A 23,123-nucleotide genomic window follows, 5' to 3' on the forward strand; every position below is an offset into this window, starting at 1 on the left:
CGGGAAGATCACTGAGCCCAGGAGTTCAAGACCAGCCTGGGCAACACAGTAAGACTCTGACACTACAGAAAAAAAATTTTTTTTAATTATCCAGGTGTGGTGGCACAGGCTGTAGTCCCAGTTACTAGTGAGGCTGACACAGGAGGCTCACTTGAGCCCAGGAGGTTGAGACTGCAGGAAGCCGTCAACATACCACTGCATTTTAGTCTAGGTGACACAGCAAAACTCTGTCTCAAAAAAGAAAAGAAATATATAGTATTTCAAAATACAGCTATTTTATGCACTTAGGTCTTTTACACAGAAAATAATTTCTAACTCATTAAAATAATTTCTTGCAATATGCCAGATATTATGTGTCTCATTCCCAGCCACATTCTTCCCTCTCAATTTCTACTGTAGAGGCTGGAAAGCTCAACATGCGACTTCCCAGCCTCTATGACAACAGTGAGGCCATGCAACAGGTCTGGTCAACAAGAGGCAGGGGAAATCTGCTGGGTGGGGTTGCCAGGAGAGCTCCTATTGCTCTGATAAAAATGTCTAGACTTAGCTGGTAAGGTCTGTTTCCCCTTTTTTTCAGCTTCGAAAGTGAGAGTGGTATCTGCAGGTGCTGCAGCCATCCTTAGGCAGGGCCACAGTAAATGTTAAGCAAGGATGAACGCACCCCACCTAAAAGGATACAGTTTTCTTTATTATTTAATTAACCTGTCGCATAATGTAATCATCCAGGCATATACCCTAATGAATCTAACACGTACTTACGACACATTAACACTATTAGACATTATGGAAGACAAAAGGCTTTCAAGTTATAGCCCTTGGCTCATGAAACCTGCAGTATACTTAGGGTAACCTGAGAAAAGAGTCTCTGTTTAAATGTTAAATCATAGTTCTAATTGTAACTGCTAAAAAGAGTTCAAAGAAGGTACAGATAAACATAAGCTAAGAGTTAAAACTGTCAGATACAGCTTTCTAGAGAAAAATAGAACTTGAAAGTACGCCTTAAATACGCAGATAAAGTAGAAGCATTTCTACCAGGAAAGAAGAATGTGAACAGAGGTTAAAAGCATAGGGCACATTCAACGTACGTGAGAAGACAGCAGGTCCCTTTTTAGGACAAAATAAAAATAGGTCTACTCCTGCCCAATCAAACTATTAACAAGTCCTCAAATGTGCCAGGTTCCTTAACTCACCCATAACACATCTTTTAAAGATTCAGCTTCCCCATGGGACGTGCCTCCCAGAAAACTTAGCATGCTTCCCTGCTAGCACCTAGCCCTCAGGGGTGTTAGCATCTACCATGCCTAGTCTCGCCAGATGATGAGTTTCTTGTTGAACTTCAACACTCTCGGAACCATGCAAGGTCCCCAGCACGTCCTAGGTGTTATAAAAATGACTGATGACAGATGGCTCAATAAAATAGGACCAGATTTTGATTCTACTTCTAGGACATTCTGCCATAAGATGCACTATTCTACAAGTAAAGAATGAACTATGTTAACATTTGTCCAAAAATTCCAACTTAAAAACAATTGAGAATTTTTAAAATGTGGAGTATGGAGAAATAAATGTAATCTAATACCAGATGGAAAGACTCTGATTCAAGATCATCACCACCGGCCCCCGGAACACACACACACACAGACTGCACTTTGAGGGGTCATTTCTATAATTCATTACCAGAGAAGTTTATCTGAATGTGTATGCCAACGCTGTTTGCAAAACAAGGAAATATAGGCTTACTTTAAAAAAAAAAAAAAAAAAAAAAAAGAGAAAAGGAAAGAAAAGAAAAGAAAAAAGAGAGAGAGAGAGGAAGGAAGGGAGGGAGGGAGGGAGGGAGGAAGATTCCTCCCCACTGCTTCTGACCATAAGCATTTTATGCAGATCCTCTTCAAACGCGTCAATGTTGCAGTCGGGCTTCTCCAAGTCCTCCAGAACCTCCTGCAGCATGAACTGGTAGTACTGCTTCATGAGCAGGCCGCCCTTCAGGACCTCCTTACACTCTCTCACCAGCTGCAAAACAACAGACACAGGTTCCAGCAGCCACACACTCCAACCAGACAATCAGTGTTTTATAGCTTCCTACTTATACCTTCAAAAAACTCAGAGGGGACTTTGTCTCTAAAAAACCTACAATAGTTTAGATTCTCGATCAGTTCATTTTATATAAATACCTTAGTAGTTTCAATTAAGTAGCAACAAAATAGTGAAAATAAAAGAATTTAATACTACGGCATGGATACACAGAGAGAATACCATATGGGCAATTACTGCTTTGCTAAAATAAATTCTCTTACCAACAAATTCATAGAGAAAGTAAATTCCATAGAATAAAATCAATTTTTCTACTAATTTACATTACAAGAAATGTAAGAAAGAAAAACCTACCAACGAAACTGGTAAATTTTAATCAGAAACATAATAAAGATTCAAAGATACTGACATACTACAAAGCAGGTGGCCTTTGCAATAATTTAGCATAGTCTACGTACTGTGATTTATGGCCCAGTCTACCATCAAAAAATAACCACCAAAACCAACCAACCAACTTAATAGTATGTGATGAAATTAGATAAAAATCAAGGGAAAAAACAAAACAAAAAGATGGGCAAGTTTGCAATATATAGATCGAATTGGTAATAACATGCCAAACGTGGGCAGAAGGTTCAAATGAGACAACCAGGAAAGCCCTTCCCATCAATAAAAAGGCTGAGACACGATGTACTCAAATTCTAATAAACAGGAAGTGTAGTATGAGATCACACAGCCACATTCGTTCTCATACATATTAGCCAAACCTTCACTGCTGCTAATAAGAAGGTAAGCTGATAAAAAACTTTCTAGAGTCTAAAAATGTATGATTCATTTATTTACTGTTATGTGGTACACTCAGAGATTTAAACTAAGATTTATAAACAAGCATATTCATCACAATGTTACTTAAATCAATGGTGATTAACCAAATAAACTGTGATGTGCCTATACAATAGAATACTATTGCAGCCATTTAAGTTACTGCTTTTGAAAAACAAATGGAAAAAAAAGTGCGCGCGCGCACACGCACACACGCACGCACACACACACACACACACTCTTACTTGTATGTGTAGGAAGTTATGTATATGCAGGAAAAACAAATGGATGGAAATACACCAAAATGTTATAGCAGTTATTTCTGAGTGTCAGAATAACAGGGTTTTTTTTTTTTTTGGTATCATTTTTTGCACTTTTCAAAATTTCTAAAATAAACATGGACTGCTTTTATAGGCAGAAGTCTCTCTTTTAAAAGTAATTATCCACTATAAGAGAGCTATGGCTACAATTAAATCTACCAAAAAGTGTTCTGTTCAGATTATATAGAAATCAATTTCTCTATTAAAGATGTCACTTAGGAGCTTGTAACTGATCTTTGAATGCATTTAAACCGAAATTTCTACTTTCTTTTTACTCTAGCAGTGCTACATTAATCTAAGTATTGCTTTCATTTTTCAAAGTATTATAACATACATTACTATTTAGGCCTCACCATAGCCCCATCAGCAAAATATAAACTCCACCTTGCTTTACCAGGCTGTATTTCTGAAGTACTTGTTTTGTAAAGAAGGGAGCTGACAAGTATTTACGAAAATGTCCTAGATAACCACTGTGACGCTGAGGATGAGTTAAAAGCAAGGTCAAGGAGAGCAAGACAATAACCAGAAAACAAGATGGTGAGAAGGGAGGGAAGCTAACGTGGAAACAGCTCTGGCTGGTGCTGAGTACCAATCAAAGGGATGGAAATGAGATGCAGGGGGCAATCTCCAAATGACTTTCATTAGTCATTCTATTCTACTCCTAATTAAACGAACAACTACCTACTGTGTTCACCTTTCCTCAATCTCTACCGCTCACCTATGTTCTGTCCTTTCATTCACAGAGCCAGGTAGCTCTTAGCCCTTCAAGCCCTATGGAATAGACACATACAGTCTACAAAAAACATATCAACCTTTTTTCTCTTGGGATCAAGGTCTGGAAATTTTTATTTTATATGGTGAATGTCAATATGTTAGTATCATAAATCATAAGTATAGACCCTCTTCAGCACTCACTCTGCTGGATACAACTGCTTTAAGCCATTCCTCTGCTGCTCCTGGGATATCAAACCCACATAAGATCCCATCCAGAATGAACAACAAGGAAGAAATCGTAAGTTGTCACTACTGTTTAAATCACACCACTGCTTAAGCAAGTAAAAAGTCCAAACCCCTCCCCTATGTCCATTCTAGACACTTATCTGTTTACATGTACTTCAAATAGAACAAAAAATTAAATAGATTTAAAGGTCTTATATTCTACCTCTTATGAATGAATTTTAAATTTTAGTCTTCAAAGACTGAAATCTTAAAATACTTAGAACAAAGAAGTGGATGACAGAAAGGACGAACCACAATCTTATCTTTGAGGACTGCATATAAAGAACATTTTAAATTACCCTAAAAAATACAGCTTAAAAACATGGACAAACACCCATTTTTCACTATTGGTCACAATTAAGAAAAAAAGAACTCTTAAAATAAAAATGATAAGCCTGTGGGATAATATAATAATTGCTAAATATTTTAAAGCGATTTGAAGCAAACCTGCTTAATACTCAAGAGAGATGGTTCTCCAGCAGGTCTCTGCTCCAATCTTAATTTCAGACACTCATGTATGACATTCAGAAGGACTCGGCAGAGAACCAGGAAGGCAGGTTCGAATGAAGGTAAGTCCATGGCCTTCAGCTCTTCCCATGACACAGCGCTGTGTTTCTGCTCAGATGAAGGTGGTGTTCTTGACAACTGCACATAATCTGAACCCCACATGGGATCTGGAAATTCAGAAAACTGTAACAAAAATTCAACAGGCAAAGATTAAAAAAGCATACAAGACAATGTCCTATGGTTGTGATTATAAACTATTATTCTGTACAACATACTGATGAATCTATAAAATTCTAATTTTACAGGGAAAAGAATATTTAATAATTTAATGAATTTAATTATTCAACATATTCAGCATAGATGCAAAAAGTTCTAAGAGTGCTGGAAATTATGATGAGAACTAAAACCAAATTGCAATACTTTTAGCAAAGAAGTGTATTAGAAAAAGAGTCAAGTTCATCTTTAACATTTTTGCATCACACTTAACATAATCAGAACACTTTATTTTTAAGGTTATATGTAGTCCTATCCACAAGTATCTCTAGACTGTGAAAAAAACAGAAAATTACTAAAATTAGAGAAAACACTACAAAATCTAGTAACAGCTCATCCTAAGTAGCCATTCATGAAAACATAAAAACTAATCAGTTCCACTAATTCTTCTGTTCATTTATTCTCCTAAGCTGTACTGAATGATGCTAATAGAAAAACGAAAAAAATTGTAAGATCAACCTGATCAGCACTACTCAGTTATGTGTTATTTGATGCTTCCTGGGAACCCTAGTGTTGCCCGCCCATTCTTTTAGTTGTTCCTCTCAAATTCCTTATACCTTTCCCTGTAAAGTAGGGGATCTGGAGTGTTGGGAGCATGCTCTCCTTCCGCCTGGCTGCTCCTCGCTGGCTCCCCAAGGCCCCTGCTTCTCCTCCCTTTGATCCTCACCCACCTTCTTCCTGCTCCATAGAAGCTGTTTCTCCCCTCCCCGTCACTCCCCACCAGAACTCCTGCCATCAGAGTATTTAACATTCCACCATAACTTGGTGCCTGAACTTCCTGAGGGCAAGGACTTTCACTTCCTTACCACTATATTACCAAGGACCGTCCCTATGCCTGGCATTGATTACAGCAGACAGTAATTGTTGCTGCATTCACGAATGATAGCCTCATCTGCCACTTCCAAGCGCTGCCCCTGTCCTGCCTATCTATCAAATACGGCCCAAACAACTTGAGCTGATATGGAAGACCTTCCTTGATCTGGTCTCATCCTCCGGTGCTGCCTTCTCTCCGGCCTCCACCTGACACGCTCCACCAACACTCACATGCGTGTGCCATCCCCAACCTGAGTGGAGGTGAGTCTCCTCACCTGGAAATGCTCACCTCTTTATTTCCACTTCAAAATACTTAGTTTTCAAGGCTCACCTCATGATACCTTTCCAGTGACTTTCTTCCTGCCCCAACAGCATACCAACTAAAACACTCTAAACCCTGAGTTTACCTTGACCTTCATGGTGTGGCTCAAAGAGAAAACAACCACGGTCCAAAAATCAGAAAAGCTGGTTTCAAGTCACTTAATTAGCAATGTGATTCTGGGAGCACTGAGTAGTCTCTCAGGATAGGTTTCTTCATTTTAAAAATAGAGCATCATCTACCTCTTATCAAGTTAAACAGCATGCTGCATATATGGGAAAAGCACTTTAAAAACATACTACATACAACGTCTGTAACATCACTATTGTTAACATGTTGGTAGTTCCTACTAGACCATTAGTTGCTTTACAGCAAATAGAGGCAGCCATATCTTAAGTGAGGTTTGCATAAACCCCCACATCTAGAACTTTCAGAGAACTCAATACCTAAATTACAAAGAGTCTCAGCTGCAGAGTGGACTATTTTTTATGGCCATTATCTTCTTCAGGATGATTCCCTGTTCCTGTGTTTTTCTCATGTCCAATGGACAGTTTGGCTTTCATTAATTAATGCCCATTCGTGGCCTTCCACATTTTTCTTTCCTTGAACCATATATACACACGTTTAACATGCTTTATCAGTTCCACTAAACAGTCCTTAAATCCACCTTCTCCTCTACACTCTAACTGCCTTGACTCACACTGGATCTTCAACTGCTATTATGATTACAACTCGTCAATCCACTGACCTCTCAATAACCCCCAAAGTGATTTTGTTCCAAGGCTTGTCTTAGCCTTTCTTGTTTAAAATGTACTGCTTCACTGATGGCCCTAAGTGTCAGACACTTTTATTTAGGCTAATGGTCAGGTCTCTGCATAGATCTTGATCCTTATCTCCTGCCACCACCTTTTCTCCTTTACCCATAACAAACATGACTCTGTGCTTTTGCACAAATTAATACCTTTTCTTAGAAGAAGTTAGGATCTGCTGACTTGTCACCAGTGTCTTGTCGCTGGTGAACTCTTCCTCTCATTAGGAAGAGGGCCAGATGCCACCTCCTCTATGAAGTATTCTGTGACTGCCTCAAATAACACATTTAATCTCTCTCTTTTCTTTTTTTGAGACGGTCTCCTCTGTTGCCCAGGCTGGAGTGCAATGGCACAACCTTGGCTCACTGCAACCTGTGCCTCCTGGGTTCAAGTGATTCTCCTGCCTCAGCCTCCTGAGTAGCGGGGATTACAGGCATGTGCCACCATGCCCGGCTAATTTTTGTATTTTTAGTAGACATGGGGTTTCACCATGTTGGCCAGGCTGCTCTCGAGCTCCTGACCTTGTGATCTGCCTGCCTCAGCCTCCCAAAGTGCTGGGATTACAGGCGTGAGCCACTGAGTTGGTCCAATCTCTTCCTTTTCTCACAATATTTGTGCCTTGCGAATGCTTCCTGATGTATTTATCATGCTTTACTGTAAGGCATTATTTTACCTATTTGCCCATTAGACCATCAGTTCCATAAAAAAGATTGTTCATCTCCAGTTAACTGTCTCCAAAACTTAGTTCAGTACTTGCCACATAATAGATGCTGAACAAATGTCTGATGAATAATAGGTAAATATTCCTATAAAGTGCCAGTGTATCTTCTTCCCCAGCTACTATCAATCTAATGCTAAAGAATGGAACACATGATATCATCAACCTTGTTAACAAGCTCTTAGTTCTAAAATTCGCTACTGCACTCCTTCATGTCAACAGTAATTATTTTTGTGATAGGCTGACAAGGTCTAGTTTTAAAAGTGAATGCTTTGATTTTCAAAAATAACACATATACTTGGCATAACTGAGATACATTTAATGATAGAAATAAGGATATGCCGTCTTCTTAGTATAAAATTCCCACAAAAATTAAATGCCTGAAAGGAGAAAACTGTTTCTTAAAACAGACATTTAATCTATTATAACCTGACATCAAACAAATACAATGTTAGTATATAACCACTAAAACATAAAGTTGGTAGAACATACTAAGTGTTTCCACATAGTAATCTGCATTAGCACTAGGGAAACAAGATTAATCTGTCCTTCTACATTTAATATATATTTTTGCCCTTAAATTAGTATATACTTGGGTTTACCTAACAGGCAAGAATTTCTAAAATAGCCACTAAAATGATGACTTGTGATAAATGTGGTCAGGGTTGTGAAAGAAAAATAAGTCTTAGAGCCCCCAAATCACTAAGCTAAAGGGAAAAGTCAAGTGGGAACTGCTTAGGGCAAACCTGCCTCCCATTCTATTCCCTCTGCTCACTGAGATCAATGTCTATCTGATTGCCTCCTTTGGAAAGGCTAATCAGAAATTCAGAAGAATGCAATGTTTTGTCTCTCACCTACCTGTGACCTGGAAGCACCGGCCCTGCTTTAAGTTGTCCTGCCTTCTGGATGAAACCAATGTACATTTTACATACATTGATTGATGTCCCATGTCTCCCTAAAATGTGTAAAACCAAGGAGTGCCCCGACCACCTTGGGCACATGTCGTCAGGACCTCCTGAGGCTGTGTCACAGGCACGCATCCTCAACCTTAGCAAAATAAACTTTCTAAATTAACAGACCTGCCCGGATATTCAGGGTTCACAGCTTAAGATATGTCTAAGTAAAGGCTTTAGACAGTGTAAATGTGTCCCTCCACCGCCTCCGGTATAATGATACCAGAAAACAATGTTTACATAAAGCTCTATAAATTCAGCAAACTTTCTAAGATAAAAATCTAAATAATTGTTTTGGCATTCCAAGCAGTCGGCCTGCTGATGTTGTCAGTGCAGGACCACACTGCCTGGGAGAGCCAAGAGCCAGTTCTACACAGTCACCAAGGAAACTCCTTCCTGCTGGAGGTGGCTGGTATGTCAATACATGTCCAGACAGAGAGGAGCAGATGTTTAAAAATTTCAGCACTTAAAAGGAAACAGTAATTTCCTTAAGAGACCAAAGTGACAAATCAGAACAGCTGGTTCAATTAATTCTAATTTAATGTAGAAAACAGGAGAGAACAATAAACATATTCTAATACAAGATCTCATTAAAGTCCTCTGGAAAAAAAATAAGATTTCTGAAATAAACTGAAGAAAGACAGTGAAAATAGAGTGAATATTGCTAAAACTGATCTAATAATCTAGAATTAACTGCAGAAATTACCACTATAACTCAGAGCAAAAAAAAAAAAAAAAGTTGAAATGGAAACTTTGAGTAAAAAACAAGAGACATGGAAGTCAGATCTAGGAGCTCTAACATAAGAACACCAGGAGTTCAATTAAGAAAAAGCCTGGATCTTGCATTCCAAATTATTACAATAAAACCAGAGAGTGGAGAAAGGAACAGTGCAGTGCAGGAACACGTACCTGTTATCGTCTTATTCCAGTGAAGAGTACAGGATCAAACACAGTGTAAAACCTCAGATCAATCCCAGCCAAACTGGGAAGATTCAATAATGTTAATGACATGGATAAAAGTGCATAGTAAATTCTTGGCATGCACTTTGAATCTAAGTGGAGCTTTCTATAGCAGAAGCAGGGATCTGTCACCCTTGACATAGGGTGCAGCTCTACACTGCCTCCCAGTTCCTCAATGTGGTTGATCCAGATCTCTGCCTTAAATAACTTCCTCCTGGTGATCCCCTCCCTATGGACAGCCCTTCATGGATCCCTCCCTCCCTCCCTGCCTGCACTTCCTGACCCCTGTGTAAGTGGCCTCTAGGCATGCTGTGTACCCTCTAAGACCCGTAAGTAATAAAATCTTTATTTCCACCTTGTGTCTCTTCTAATCATTGAAAGGATACTCTCCATTGTAGAGATACTGTATTAAGACCATGCAATATAATTACAATAATTTTGATGTCATGGTGTGTGGATTTCACAAACCCATAATAAAGTCAATGTGGAAGAAAGTAATGCGCAAAAATAAAAACAGCCCCGAAACTTCTGAAAAGAAAGAATGGGCAAAATTGTTCTACAAGATATCAAACCTTACTAATAAACCTACTCTTAAAATAGAAAAATACTGCACAGTAATAAAAAGATCCGAACAGAGAAACATACCCAATTATCTGTAATTTAATGTAAAAAATACTGCACAGTAATAAACAGATCAGAACAGAGAAACATATCCAATTATCTGTAATTTAATGTAAAAAAGGTAGGCAGCAGTTCAAGAAGTTGGCAAATAAAGGATTATCTAAGGTATGTTACAAGCAATTGATGGAAAAATAATGATATGCTTACCTCATACTATACCTCACAGTATCTCAAGTATTCACTTCTAAAATTATGCAGCTGTTTTAAAAATTGTTACTGGTTATTATGGGTAATCAAAGTATGTATTAAACACAAAAATACACGTTGAATAATATATTTGGAAAAAGTAATTCCCAATGTAGTAAAATCTAAAGATAGAGCTATACATTAGGTTAAACTATATCAACATTCCCACTTCAGTTTACTGAAAATGATCAAATATTGGGAAGTTAGTACAGTTCAAAATGACAAAGGTGGCAACAGGATTTCAATTTCCCTTCAATGCCCTCTCATAAAAATGCAGCAGCGAGGACAGCAAAACCAAAACTCTGTGAGACAAACCTCCAACAAAACTAGGTGAAAAGGGGTCTTTATGACTCCCCAAAGAGAAGAGGTGGTGGGAAAACCATAAACAGTTCCAAGAGCCATGCAGTATCAGCATCAGTGGAGGGAAAGCAGAGAAAATTAACAGGGTATATCTGAAGGGCCTAAAGGGACAGATCCCCAAGTCATGAGGAGTGCTCTATGGAAAGCTCACAGACTCTACAGAGAACTTCTGTGAAATTAGGAACGATTTTGGTGCTAATCATTAGTGAACGCAAGGGGTTGGCAGTAAGGTCTAGAAGGAGCTGCAGTGGTTTAGGCCCCATAAGCTCTTAAAACTAGTACCCAAAATTCCCTTTCAGGGATTCTGGGCTACACATCAAGAAAAAGACTGCTCGAGTGAAATCCAATTTCCCAGTAAAGGACAAAAGGAGGAAATGGAAGAGGAGATGGAGAACATGGGAAGAAAAACAGTCCACAGACCTCAAACAGTAACAGAGAAGATGGTTTGAAAGTTGAGAAGAAGGTGCTCAGAGCCCCGACCCTAACCACTTTCCTAACTCCCTCTCTCCTTTAAGTTCATGGAAGCAAGTATCATGTTTAAAAATAAGCAGGAGCCGGGCGCAGTGGCTCATGCCTGTAATCCCAGCACTTTGGGGGGCCGAGGCGGGTGGATCATGAGGTCAAGAGATTGAGACCATCCTGGTCAACACGGTGAAACCCCGTCTCTACTAAAACTACAAAAAATCAGCTGGGCATGGTGGCGCATGCCTGTAATCCCAGCTACTCAGGAGGCTGAGGCAGGAGAATTGCCTGAACCCAGGAGGCGGAGGTTGCGGTGAGCCAAGATCGCGCCATTGCACTCCAGCCTGGGTAACAAGAGCGAAACTCCGTCTCAAAAAAAAGAAGGAGAAAAGAACTATTGTAGAATCTAGCACAGGGCTATCATAAGCAGAGAGAGAAAAAGGAGAATAACTCTCCAGACAGTTAGTGCTTGCCAGGAAGGTATGTCCACTAAGATGAGAACTGTAGCCTGATCTCTGAAATAAGCTAAAAGAAATTAGGAAAATCTAATGACCAGTGATGATGAGCATTTTTTCATGTTTGTTGGCCTCATATATGCCTTCTTTTGAAAAGTGTCTGTTCATATCCTTCGTCCACTTTCGAATGGGTTTGTTTGTTTCTTGTAAATCTGTTTTAGTTCTTTGTAGATTCTGGATATTAGCCCTTTGCCAGGTGGGTAGAATGCAAAAAATTTTCCCCATTCTGTTGGTTACCAGTTCATTCTAATGATTGTTTCTTTTGCTGTACGAAAGCTCTGGAGTTTAATTAGATTCCATTTCTCTATTTTGGCTTTTGTTGCCAATGCTTTTGGTGTTTCAGTCATGAAGTCCTTGCCTATGCCTATATCCTGAATGGTTTTGCCTAGGTTTCCTTCTAGGGTTTTTATGGTGTTAGGTCTTACGTGTAAGTCTTTAATCCATCTGGAATTAATTTTAGTGTAAGGTGTCAGGAAGGGGTCCAGCTTCTGCTTTCTGTACATGGCTAGCCAGTTTTCTCAACACAATTTATTAAACAGGGCATCCTTTCCCCATTGCTTTTGTCAGGTTTGTCAAAGATCAGGTGGTTGTCATCACTGGTCATTAGAGAAATGCAAATCAAAACCACATTGGGATACCATCTCATGCCAGTTAGAACGGCAATTAAAAAATCTGGAGACAACAGATGTTGGAGAGAATGTGGAGAAATAGGAACACTTTTACACACAGTTGATGGGAGTGTATATTAGTTCAGCCATTGTGGAAGATAGTGTGGCGATTCCTCAAAGACCTAGAAACAGAAATTCTATTTGACCCAGTAATCCCATTACTGGGTATATACCCAAAGGATTATAAATCTTCCTATTATAAAGACACATGCACATATATGTTCACTGCGGCACTGTTTACAATAGCAAAGACCTGGAACCAATCCAAATGCCCATCGATTATAGACTGGAAAAGGAAAACGTGGCACATCTACACCATGGAATACTATGCAGCCATAAAAAACAATGAGTTTGTGTCCTTTGTAGGGACATGGATGAATCTGGAAACCATCATTCTCAGCAAACTGACACAAGAACAGAAAATCAAACACCACATGTTCTCAGTCATAGGCGGATGCTGAACAATGAGAACACATGGACACAGGGAGGGGAGCACCACACACTAGGGTCTGTTGGTGGGGGTTGGGGAGGGACAGCAGGGTGTGGGGAGGTTGGGGAGGGATAACACGGGGAGAAATGCCAGATATAGGTGACGGAGGAGATGGAGGCAGCAAACCACATTGCCATGTATCTACCTATGCAATAATCCTGCATGATCTGCACTTGTACCCCAGAACCTAAAGTACAATTTAAAAAAAAATTAAGAAAATCATAAAAACATAAAATGACATAAATTAGAATTGAAAAAAAACTCGGTGGTAGAACTCAGAAATTTTTAAATCAAAAATCAAATCAATTTTTTTTATTTCAAAAATCAAAAACAAACTAGAAGGTAGGTAAGAGCAAATAAACAGAATAGACAATGCCTTCACTGAAATGAGGTCAACAAAAGTAAACTTTATGACTCAATAAGAAACAAAGAAAAAGAAAAGATCTGAAAAGAAGTGACAGAGAAGACAGGCAAAGTAGGTCCAAAATATATAAAGAACAGTTCCCAAAGAGAACTGAATCAGAGAAGCAAAAAAATATGAAACTGTAAGTTAAGAAACTCACTAGAAATTAAAACACACTCTGACAAAAAAAAAAAAAAAAAAAGAAAACCCTGAAACTGTATTCAAAGTGCACACCATATATCTGTTGAAAATATTAAACTGGAAAAACCAATCCCATGTAAAACTAGCAGAATTTAAAGAAAAAAAAAAATCCTTTCAGTATTCAGCCAACACACAAAACAAAGTTCTTGGAAGTGGAAACAAAAAAATCACATTGTCATCAGACCTTTCAACATCAATGCTTCCTGTCAAAAGACAATGAATAACAAATTTATCCAAGAAAAGAAAACATAAACCAAAGACTTTATGGACAGCCAAACAAAATTCCAAGTATGTTGCAAACTGTTACAAACAGAAACTGTTAGAAACAGGAAATACTGTCCTCCTGAGCCCTGACTCAGAAATCTACTAAAGAACAGGTATCACTCAACCAGAATGACTCAAGAGACTGGGATATTGTAATTAAAAATGAGACTTTCAACAAAATCCGAAACTTCTATCTACATGTCTACTATCAACATTTTATCTATCTATACACATACACACAACGCTGAAGAACTGAGACTAAATGACAGCTATGGAGAAGAAAGTATTGTCATACATGGCTGTATGATGTGACAATATAGATATACCACAACACCAAAATCGGGGGAAAAGGAAAGAGCATATGTAATAGCATTTCATTGGCAGTAAAAGAAAAGGATAATTCCAATATCGTTCAAAGTTGGGAACAAACAGATTAAAAAATTGGAGGAGGGATATTAGGGGTATTATGTAAAGATAATAACACAAAGACATCTTGGGGGAAATAAACTCATCTTAAACATTACAAGTAAACAAATAAACAAAACTACATAGTTCCAAAAAGCTTACACTAAAAATTGGAAGGATAAAACATAAAACGTTTTAAAAGATTAACTATGCCTGTCAGAGAAGCTAAACTTCTTTGAAAATACATTTAGATTTTCTTGTGAAACCAAGTATTTTACATAATTCTTATAAAAACAAATTAAAAACCAGTACCTAAAAACAAAATTTTAAGAAATCCATGAATAGGTGAACAAATATGTGCCATATGATAGAATATTATTCAGCCATAAAAAGGAATGAAGCACTGATACATAGCACAGCAAGGACGAACCTTGAAAACATTATGCAACTGAAAGAAACCAGTCTCAAAAGAACACATACTGTATGACTCCAGTAGATGCCTAGGCAAACATTAAGAGACAGAAAGTAGATTAGCGGTTGCCTAGGAATGGGGTTAGTGAGAACAGGAGGTGACTTCTTTTTGGGGTGATGAAAATGTTCCAAAGTTAGACAATGAGGACAGTTGCAGTGGCAATGGTTACATAACTCCAAATACAGAGAACCACTGAGCTAAATACTTTAAAACAGTGAATTTTATGCTATGTGAATTATATCTCAATAAAGCTATTATTTTGGAAATACAACAGAAAAAAGAAGAGAATGTAATTGTATACCTAGTCAGTGACAGAGCCCCAAGAAGAAATGTTCCCAAAGTCTTTAAAATGTAGTTATCTGATGTTACATCCATAGAGAGTTATACCCCAAGGATGACCAAAAACAAAACTTGACTTGTTTTCTAGTAATCAAACTGAGATGATGGTGTATTTTATTCTATCATACCTGGTACACAGAAAACTGGGCTTCTCAATCAAAAAGAAAGGCAGTGATATAAATGGATTAAGTCAGAAACGATTAAGCAAAAATCTGAAATCCCGAATTTGAATCAGAAGTGTCAGAATGGACTTGTGATGCATTTTGTCTGTGTTTTCATCTGTCCACTAAAGACTAAAACAATGACCAGCCACAATTTCAGTTGCAATGAACGATGCTGGTGTCAGATTGTGGTCTTGGAATATACTATTTCTCAATAAAAGGAACTAGGCTAGGGTTCCTTGAAAATATACCTGATTCTCGGCGGCCAGGCACAGCGGCTCATGCCTGTCACCTCAGCGCTCTGGGAGGCTGAGGTGTACAGATCACTTGAGGTCAGAGTTTGAGACAGGCCTGGCCAACGTGGGGTAACCTTGTCTCTAAAAAAAAATACAAACAATTAGCTGGGCATGGTGGCGAATGCCTGTAATAATAGCTACTTGGGAGGCTGAGACACGAGAATCACTTGAGCCCAGGAGACAGAGGTTGCAGTGAGCCAAGATGGTGCCACTGCATTCTAGCCTAGTCAAGAGAGTGAGACTCCATCTCAAAAAAAAAAAAGAAAAAAGAAAACATATCTGATTCTCAGCCTGGAACAGAAACACAATGTCAGCCTGGAACAGTCAGTTATACTAAATAGCAGGGAAGCTATCAAAGGGCTGTAAGAAAAAAAAAAAAAAGTCAAGGCATTGAATATGTTCCTATTGTCCAAAGATGGGATGTGAACGTTCATTAAAATAATTACTTAAATAGATTACAGTAATGATATCCATGGATTGAAATGTACCAAATATGTTTAAATTCAAGAGTTCAAAATCATACTAATACTAATTAGTCACCAATAAACCAAATCATTATTTTAAAATATAGTAAATAAAAGGGAAAAGAATCAAGCACAATTATGCCATTTCCATCAACTATTTCACTAAGTAACCATATAATAGGTGAGGAAAAGTTTATCCTTATAGCAATATCTAATAAATGAAATGAATAATAAAGATGCTAATAAATGAAGAAGAAATAAGTAGAATATCCTTAATGAATTAAGGAATCTAGGAATGTTCATCAACTACTACTAATGGCACAAATAGTCAGATATGTGTGTGTGTGTCCTGAGAAAGCAATGTTAATACAATCCACCAATAAAAAAAACTATGAATTGGATCAATCCACTCTATCTCATAGCCAATTTACAGAGAACACAACAGAAAACAGAAACATGTGGGCCAGCTGGGATATAATCATAAAAATTCAGACCCTCCAGAATAAATGACCCTGTTTCTTCATATACGGCAAAAAAAAAAAGGCAGGGAGAATCTACAGACTAAAAAACTTTAGAAATATAATCAACAATGACAACACATGGGCATTATCTGCAAGCTGATTCAAAGTGTAAGAAGAAAACCATGACAATTATAAAATTTTAAAATAATCTGAGTACACATAAAATAAGGTAGTCATAAAACAATAACAGACATGACTATACAAAAATGTTAAATTTCTATGCAGTGTTAAGTATCCTAAACAAGTTAAAAGGCAAACTGAAATATTTATAGCCATCACAGAAAAATGAATAAAATTCATAAATATAAATATTTCCAACAGATCAACAAGAGAAAGGCAGCCTAACAGAAAATAAGCAAAATAAATGAGAAAACTAAAAGAAATGCAAATGGCCAATTAACATGAAAAACAGGTTCAGTGTCACTAGAAATGAAGAGAAAGATTTAAGCCAGGTGCCAGTGGTTCATGCCTGTAATCCTAGCACTTTGGGAGGCCAATGTGGGCAGATCACTTGAGGCTAGGAGTTCGAGACCAGCCTGGCCAACATAATGAAACCCCATCTCTACTAAAAATACAAAACATTAGCCAGGTGTGGTGGTACATGCCTGTAATTCCTGCTACTCGGAAGGTTGAAGCATGAGAATCACTAGAACCTGGGAGGTGGAGGTTGCAGTGAGCTGAGACTGTGCCACTGCACCCCAGCCTGGACAATGGCGTGAGGCTCTGAATTTTAAAATAAATAAAAATAAATATATATTTCAATGAAATTACATTTTTTACTGATCATGGTTGCAATAATGAGGAAAAATCCAATTTCTCCTATACTGTTGGATAAAGTATAAATTAGTATAGTCTTTTTGGAGAGCAATTTGGCAATATGTATCTAAGATGTATATGTACATATCCCATGACCTAACAATTCCATTTCAATTAACCATTTTTATAAAAACAACAGAGTAAGTTCACAAAGGGGTGTGTACAAGAATGCCTGTGGCTACATATTGTTTACATAAGCAGAACAATTAAATTTCTATCAAGGCTGAAATAATTAAATAAGTTATGATACATTCATATAATGGAATATCATATAGAGCGATATATATTTATAAGGACAGATCCAAAGTAGACAGCATGGGGGAACCACTCGGGTATGTACAGCATTACCACATTTACTTTAAAAAATTACATGTGTTACGTAACAAAGGCATAATTTATAGAATCACAAGAAAATGTAAACCAGATGATAATTACTCTGAGCAGTGACAGAGGACAGGGACTTTAAAAATATATCCCAATAAATAAACAAAAGGAAAGCATATTGTTTTTTTAAATGAAGTGTTAGATACAAAGAGCCTTTACATTACCCTTCAAAAGTCAGTTTCTGTGGTTCTATACTGGGATCTCATCACAAACTGAAATTCCTACACAGGCCCGTTAAGTGATGTAAACAGGTGCACTTGGGTGGCCATAAGACAAACAATGGACACTGTGGTACACTGGGGCACTTCTGCTGCTAGACATGTAGGAATGTGGGCCCAGGGTTGACAGGCTTCCTAATATTTCAAGGAAAACACAAATCTGGATTTCCCATTTAAAAATGTAAGGCACTAAGTCAAAAAAATATTTAAAACACTGTGTGGGACAAAATGTAACTTTGGGAGGCTGTACACTGTCAAGGGCATACATGGCTGTACAGCCAGAGCTCTGGGTTCATATCCTGGCTCTGCCACTTTCTAGATGTGTAACCTGATCAAGTTACTTAGCCCTCTTCCTAGCCCCAGAATATAGCGAGTACTCAGTTAATGCTAGCTACTAGTCTTAATATTACTGCTGTGCTGTTGTTATCACGGGATCCAGTTCTCAGCTGAAAGTTGATGACTTCTGTCCTACCTGTGAGCTTATATCAGTTTGAGTCACTTTGCTCACTATAGCCCAAAATAATGTACACAACTTCCTGCTTTCCTCTGTATTTTTGTATGTTTAAGAAAACAGAAAACCTAAAGGCAAATGAGCAAGTATGTGCTTGTTAGTGTGTCATTCAATTAAAAAGTTCTTGTAATCTTACGAAATCCGACAGCGAATGATAGAAACAAATAAGGTTAACTCTAACAACTGTATTAAGTAGCATGATCTTAAAGGCATGGGGTGGAGGAGCACTGTAGCCTAACCAGTGTTTCCGGTGAGCACCAGAACTATGCTGGTGCTGGTCTGGCTCCACGTGAGGCATGTAGGAAGTTTGCTAACGTCAGTGCTCACGTCCTCTACTGGGAGATTCTGATTTGCCGTACTCTGAGAATGGCATAGGCATACTTTTTTTTTTGAGATGGACTTTTGCTCTGTTGCCCAGGCTGGAGTGCAGTGGTGTGATCTCAGCTCACTGCAATCTCCGCCTGCTGGGTTCAAGCAATTTTCCTGCCTTAGCCTCCTGAGTAGCTGGGATTACAGGTGCGCGCCACCATGCCTGGCTAATTTTGGTATTTTTAGTAGACACAGGGTTTCCCCATGCTGGTCAGGCTGGTCACGAACTCCTGACCATGTGATCTGCCTGCCTTGGCCTCCCAAAGTGCTGGAGGCATACGTACTTTTTAAAGCCCTCTAGGTAATGCTGATGTGCCGCCAGGTTTGGAAACCATTTAGCATAAAGTCTGGTACCCCAGAATCCTGAATTTGAATCCCCCTAACAATCTATAGCTCTGTGATTTTTGTGAAAGTTATCTACTGTACCTAAACTGGTTTCTTTATTTGTAGAATGTACATAACACCACCCTTTCACAGGGTTGTTGAGTCTGGCACACTGTAAGAGTCAATAAATGGTAGCTGTTGTTATAGATTTCCTAGTTTCTGTATGATTTGTCTGCTTTCAATACAAACGGCAACCCCTTCAGGGTTTCCTGTCTGTACAGGAAAAAATTAGCACAACTATTGTTAGAATCCAAAGACAAACAGTATTTCATTGGCCATTAAATTTATAATAACTAAATGATCATTTCTAATTCTAAAGAAAGCAAATATGACAGTAACATATATATACATATATATATATATAAAACTAGTATTCAAGGCAACAAAGTCAGACAATTACACATTTTTTATACATATTAAAATATATTCAACTTTCTCTTCTGAAAATAAAGTTCATATGGAAATCAAAAAAGGAGCACGAAATAACTATATTACAATATTCTGTGAGTATTTAACATTTTAAATTGCACAAAACCCATAGAACTATACAGAACGCACATTTTAGATAGTCAACCAGAAGGATCCCAGGATGCAACGCAAACTGAAATAAATGAATCTAATTAAATTACAAAAGTATGATACCCCCTCACTGAGGAAGATGAAGGAAAAAGGTGCTGACTTAAGTTACTTTGGAAAACAGTGTTTTGACTATACAAGGCTAAAGACAAAAGGAACTTTACTGAAATACTACACCCTAATTGGTAAACTTACTTCTCACAGGGGTACCAGTTAGCAGTTCTGAAACTACTTTACAAGCACGCTAGGGCTGAACAAATATGTAATTAATAATACCAATGGAAGCCAGGTTTCTCATTATAAGAGAAGTTACAGATAAGCAAGGGAGGAAAGTCAGAATCAACCTTGTGCTGGATCAGAGCCAGGGACATCAGTATGAACTCATGATTATTTTAGTTAGATAGATAGATAGATACAGACAGACACAGAGATATGTAATTATAGATCTGTGTGTCTACATGCGTTAGAAAACATACCTGTATTTTCTAATTCTATCACTCAGAGGGCCTAAAAGCAATGATACTCCAAAAGCAATGAACACACCCAGGGCCCACATTTTCATTTCTAAATACCATTATCCAGTAAAAGGAACCAGAGCTCCTTGGAGAAATAGCTGATCCTAGGACAGAAAGAGGGAAAACACAAGACAAGGCCAGAGCATCTTGTGGTATAAGAAAGAAATGATTCAAGAAGCAAATAAAAAGGAAAATAATAGAACAAAGGATGGGAGCATATCAAAAGGACACAGAAGCCAACTGAAAGAGCTCCAATGCACTAAAGCAAGAACAACGTGAGCAACAAAATCAGTAACAATGGTACTGGATTATAACTCAAAGTAAAAACAATAAGAGCAAACATTTATGAGTCCATACTGATATAAATAACCAAATAAATAAATGAGAAGCAGCAAAACTTCCATCTGGAGAAATTCCAAATAATACATTAGACACTCCCCCCTCCAGGAGGTAGAGATTAATTTCCCTCCCCCTGAGAGTGGGTTGTGCATAGCCACTTACTTCCAAAAAGTCAAGCATGGAAAGGAAAAAATGGTGACTCCTGGAGAAACCTGGCAGACACCACCTTAAGTGATCAAAGTTCACATCACCAGTGATAAAGTAACGCCACTGGGGCATTTCAACTCTGTGGCATCCATCCCCAAGCCCATCACCCTAGTCTAGTCATGAGAACACATCAGATAAACTCAGATTCGTGGACGTGACAACTAAATGCAATGTGGTGTCTTCGACTGGTTCCTAGAATAGAAAAGGAAATCAGCAGAAAAAGTGGGAAATCCAAACGAAGTCTGTAGTTTGGATTGACGGCAGTTTGTACCAATGTTAATAGATTAGTTTTAACAAATGTATAGGGTAAGTGAGAAGTCAATATTAAGGGGTGCTGGATAAAGAGCATGTAAGAACTCTGTACTATGTTTGTAAATTTTCTATCAGTCTGATATTATTCCAAGATGAAAAGTTTACTCTAAAAAAATACAATTGTATGGAGAAGTTTTGGTATTAAGGATTAATCTTTTATATATGTTTACTTGGTTTGTTTTAACTTCTATGCTAAATTGGACTGTAAATAAATAGTACTACAAAACTCATCCTTAGCTATAGTAACTGTTGGGAAGGACACCTGGAAACTACTGGACTGCTGAGATGACTCCTGATAACTTTTAAGAAGGGCTGGGAAGGACCAACATACAAGCACCTCTAATGGAGGAGGAGCAAGAGTTGTAGGCAAGACGATCCCCAACATTGGGAGACCACGAGGCATTATGAAATGGTTATCTGACACGCTCATCCCTAAGACCCAAGATCAACAATACGCAGACCAGAAGAACTGATATTACAACAAAGTGGGAAAAACAAGTATAAACAATGAGATCCTGGGATGTTCTAAACAGCAAAGGAATATGAGAAGTAAAAGATAAATGGAAAAATATTTACAGAAGACCTCGGATTGTATCTGGGTCCACTAATGGAGTTGGGGGAGGGTAAGGTGTCCTGTTATTTTTTCCTATTATATTATAGTAGCCCTTACAGCCAGGATAAAACTGCAGCTGGTATTATTAGTTCAGCTACATGGATTTAAGTACGTGTCATTTGATAATCTGAGACTTTCTTATTTATAAAACTGTTTCTATAGGTAAGTATTTTCAAGATCCCAAATAACTGCCTATTCAAGTGAACTTTGGAAACTAATCCATCTGTTTCAATTAGAGACTGCCTATGTAACTAGAAATGTATCCTGAGGAAATCAATTTACAGAAGGTATGGAGCTATAACTTTGTATAATTTTGAACAAAATCATTATTTATGGCATTCATATTGTGAAAACAAACTGCAAACAGATTTTTTTTTTTTTTTTAGTATCACTAGTTGCAGTTCTTTTAAAAGATTTTGAAACATAATAAAATTTTAGAGAAAAATTATTTTGGGCTGGGTATGGTAGCTCACACCTATAATCCCGGCACTTTGGGAGGCCAAGGCAGGTGGATCACCTGAGGTCAGGAGTTTGAGACCAGCCTGACCAACATGGTGAAACCCTGTCTCTACTAAAAATACACAAATTAAACAGGCGTAGTGGCACACGCCTATAATCCCAGCTACTCCAGAGGCTGAAGCAGGAGAATCACCTGAACCCCCAAGGTGGAGGAGGTTGCAGGGAGCTGAGATGGCACCATTGCAATCCAGCCTGGGCAACAAGAGCAAAACTGTGTCTGAAAAAAAAATTATTTTGTAAAGCATGCTTACCAACAAAGGGAAATTAAATGTAAGATCACATATGCTTTGCAAACAACGGTTACAAGTAATTTAATCAAAAAATATATAAAGACATAAAAAAGTCAAATCTCACAAGTTTATTTCTTTTCTACAAAATCCTTCACCTGTATTCATTCCTATTATCATAGAAACCAAAAAAACCCTGCAAAATACGCATTATATACAATTTGTGGTACCTTATCAGTTCAGATAATTCAGATAAGTTCTAACAATTAAGAACAAAAACAAAATGGTCCTCAAACCTAAAAGGTTTTACTGCCTAAAATGTATGCCCTCAAAATGTACAATTATTTGGCAGAGGTTAAAAGGCAGAAGACATCTTAACTATAAAAGTATAGTTGCACCCATGTGGATTTGCAGCTTCCTTCAAGGAAGAAAAAGTAATAAAACTTCTAAAATTAAAAGTTTATGGTTGACTTGTATAGCATTTTACCATTTGATATGATTTGGACCTGTGTCCCCACCCTATGTTGAACTGTAATCCCCAGTGTTGGCGGTGGGGCCTGGTGGAAGGTGACTGGATCACAGGTGTGGACTTGTGGTTTAGTACCATCCCATTGATGCTGTTCTCAAGATGGTGAGTGAGCTGTCAAGAGATCTGGTTGTTTAAAAGAATGTAGCACCTCCACCCTGCCCCTGCTCCAGCCATGAGAAGTACCTGCTCTGGCTT

At 38.0% G+C, this 23,123-nt stretch overlaps 1 protein-coding gene across 5 annotated transcripts in view; it reads right to left on the reverse strand.

Annotated features, from left to right (window-relative positions):
- Positions 1 to 23,123, reverse strand: part of MAP3K4 (mitogen-activated protein kinase kinase kinase 4) — a 120,011-nt gene that overhangs the window by 40,601 nt on the left and 56,287 nt on the right. For all 5 annotated transcript variants that reach the window (XR_004261287.1, XM_032253134.1, XM_032253132.1 and 2 more), the window contains exons 4-5: positions 4,617 to 4,859; positions 1,864 to 2,010 (exon numbers count right to left, since the gene is read on the reverse strand). Coding sequence is in view for 4 of the 5 variants with exons in the window: in XM_032253134.1 (XP_032109025.1) it covers positions 1,864 to 2,010; positions 4,617 to 4,859 (390 nt within the window). In the remaining variant the exon portion in view is untranslated. The remainder of the gene's footprint in view (positions 1 to 1,863; positions 2,011 to 4,616; positions 4,860 to 23,123) is intronic.

This window comes from Sapajus apella, unplaced genomic scaffold, assembly GCF_009761245.1.
Source record: "Sapajus apella isolate SASKATOON/1434 unplaced genomic scaffold, GSC_monkey_1.0 scaffold82, whole genome shotgun sequence".
NCBI lineage: Eukaryota > Metazoa > Chordata > Mammalia > Primates > Cebidae > Sapajus > Sapajus apella.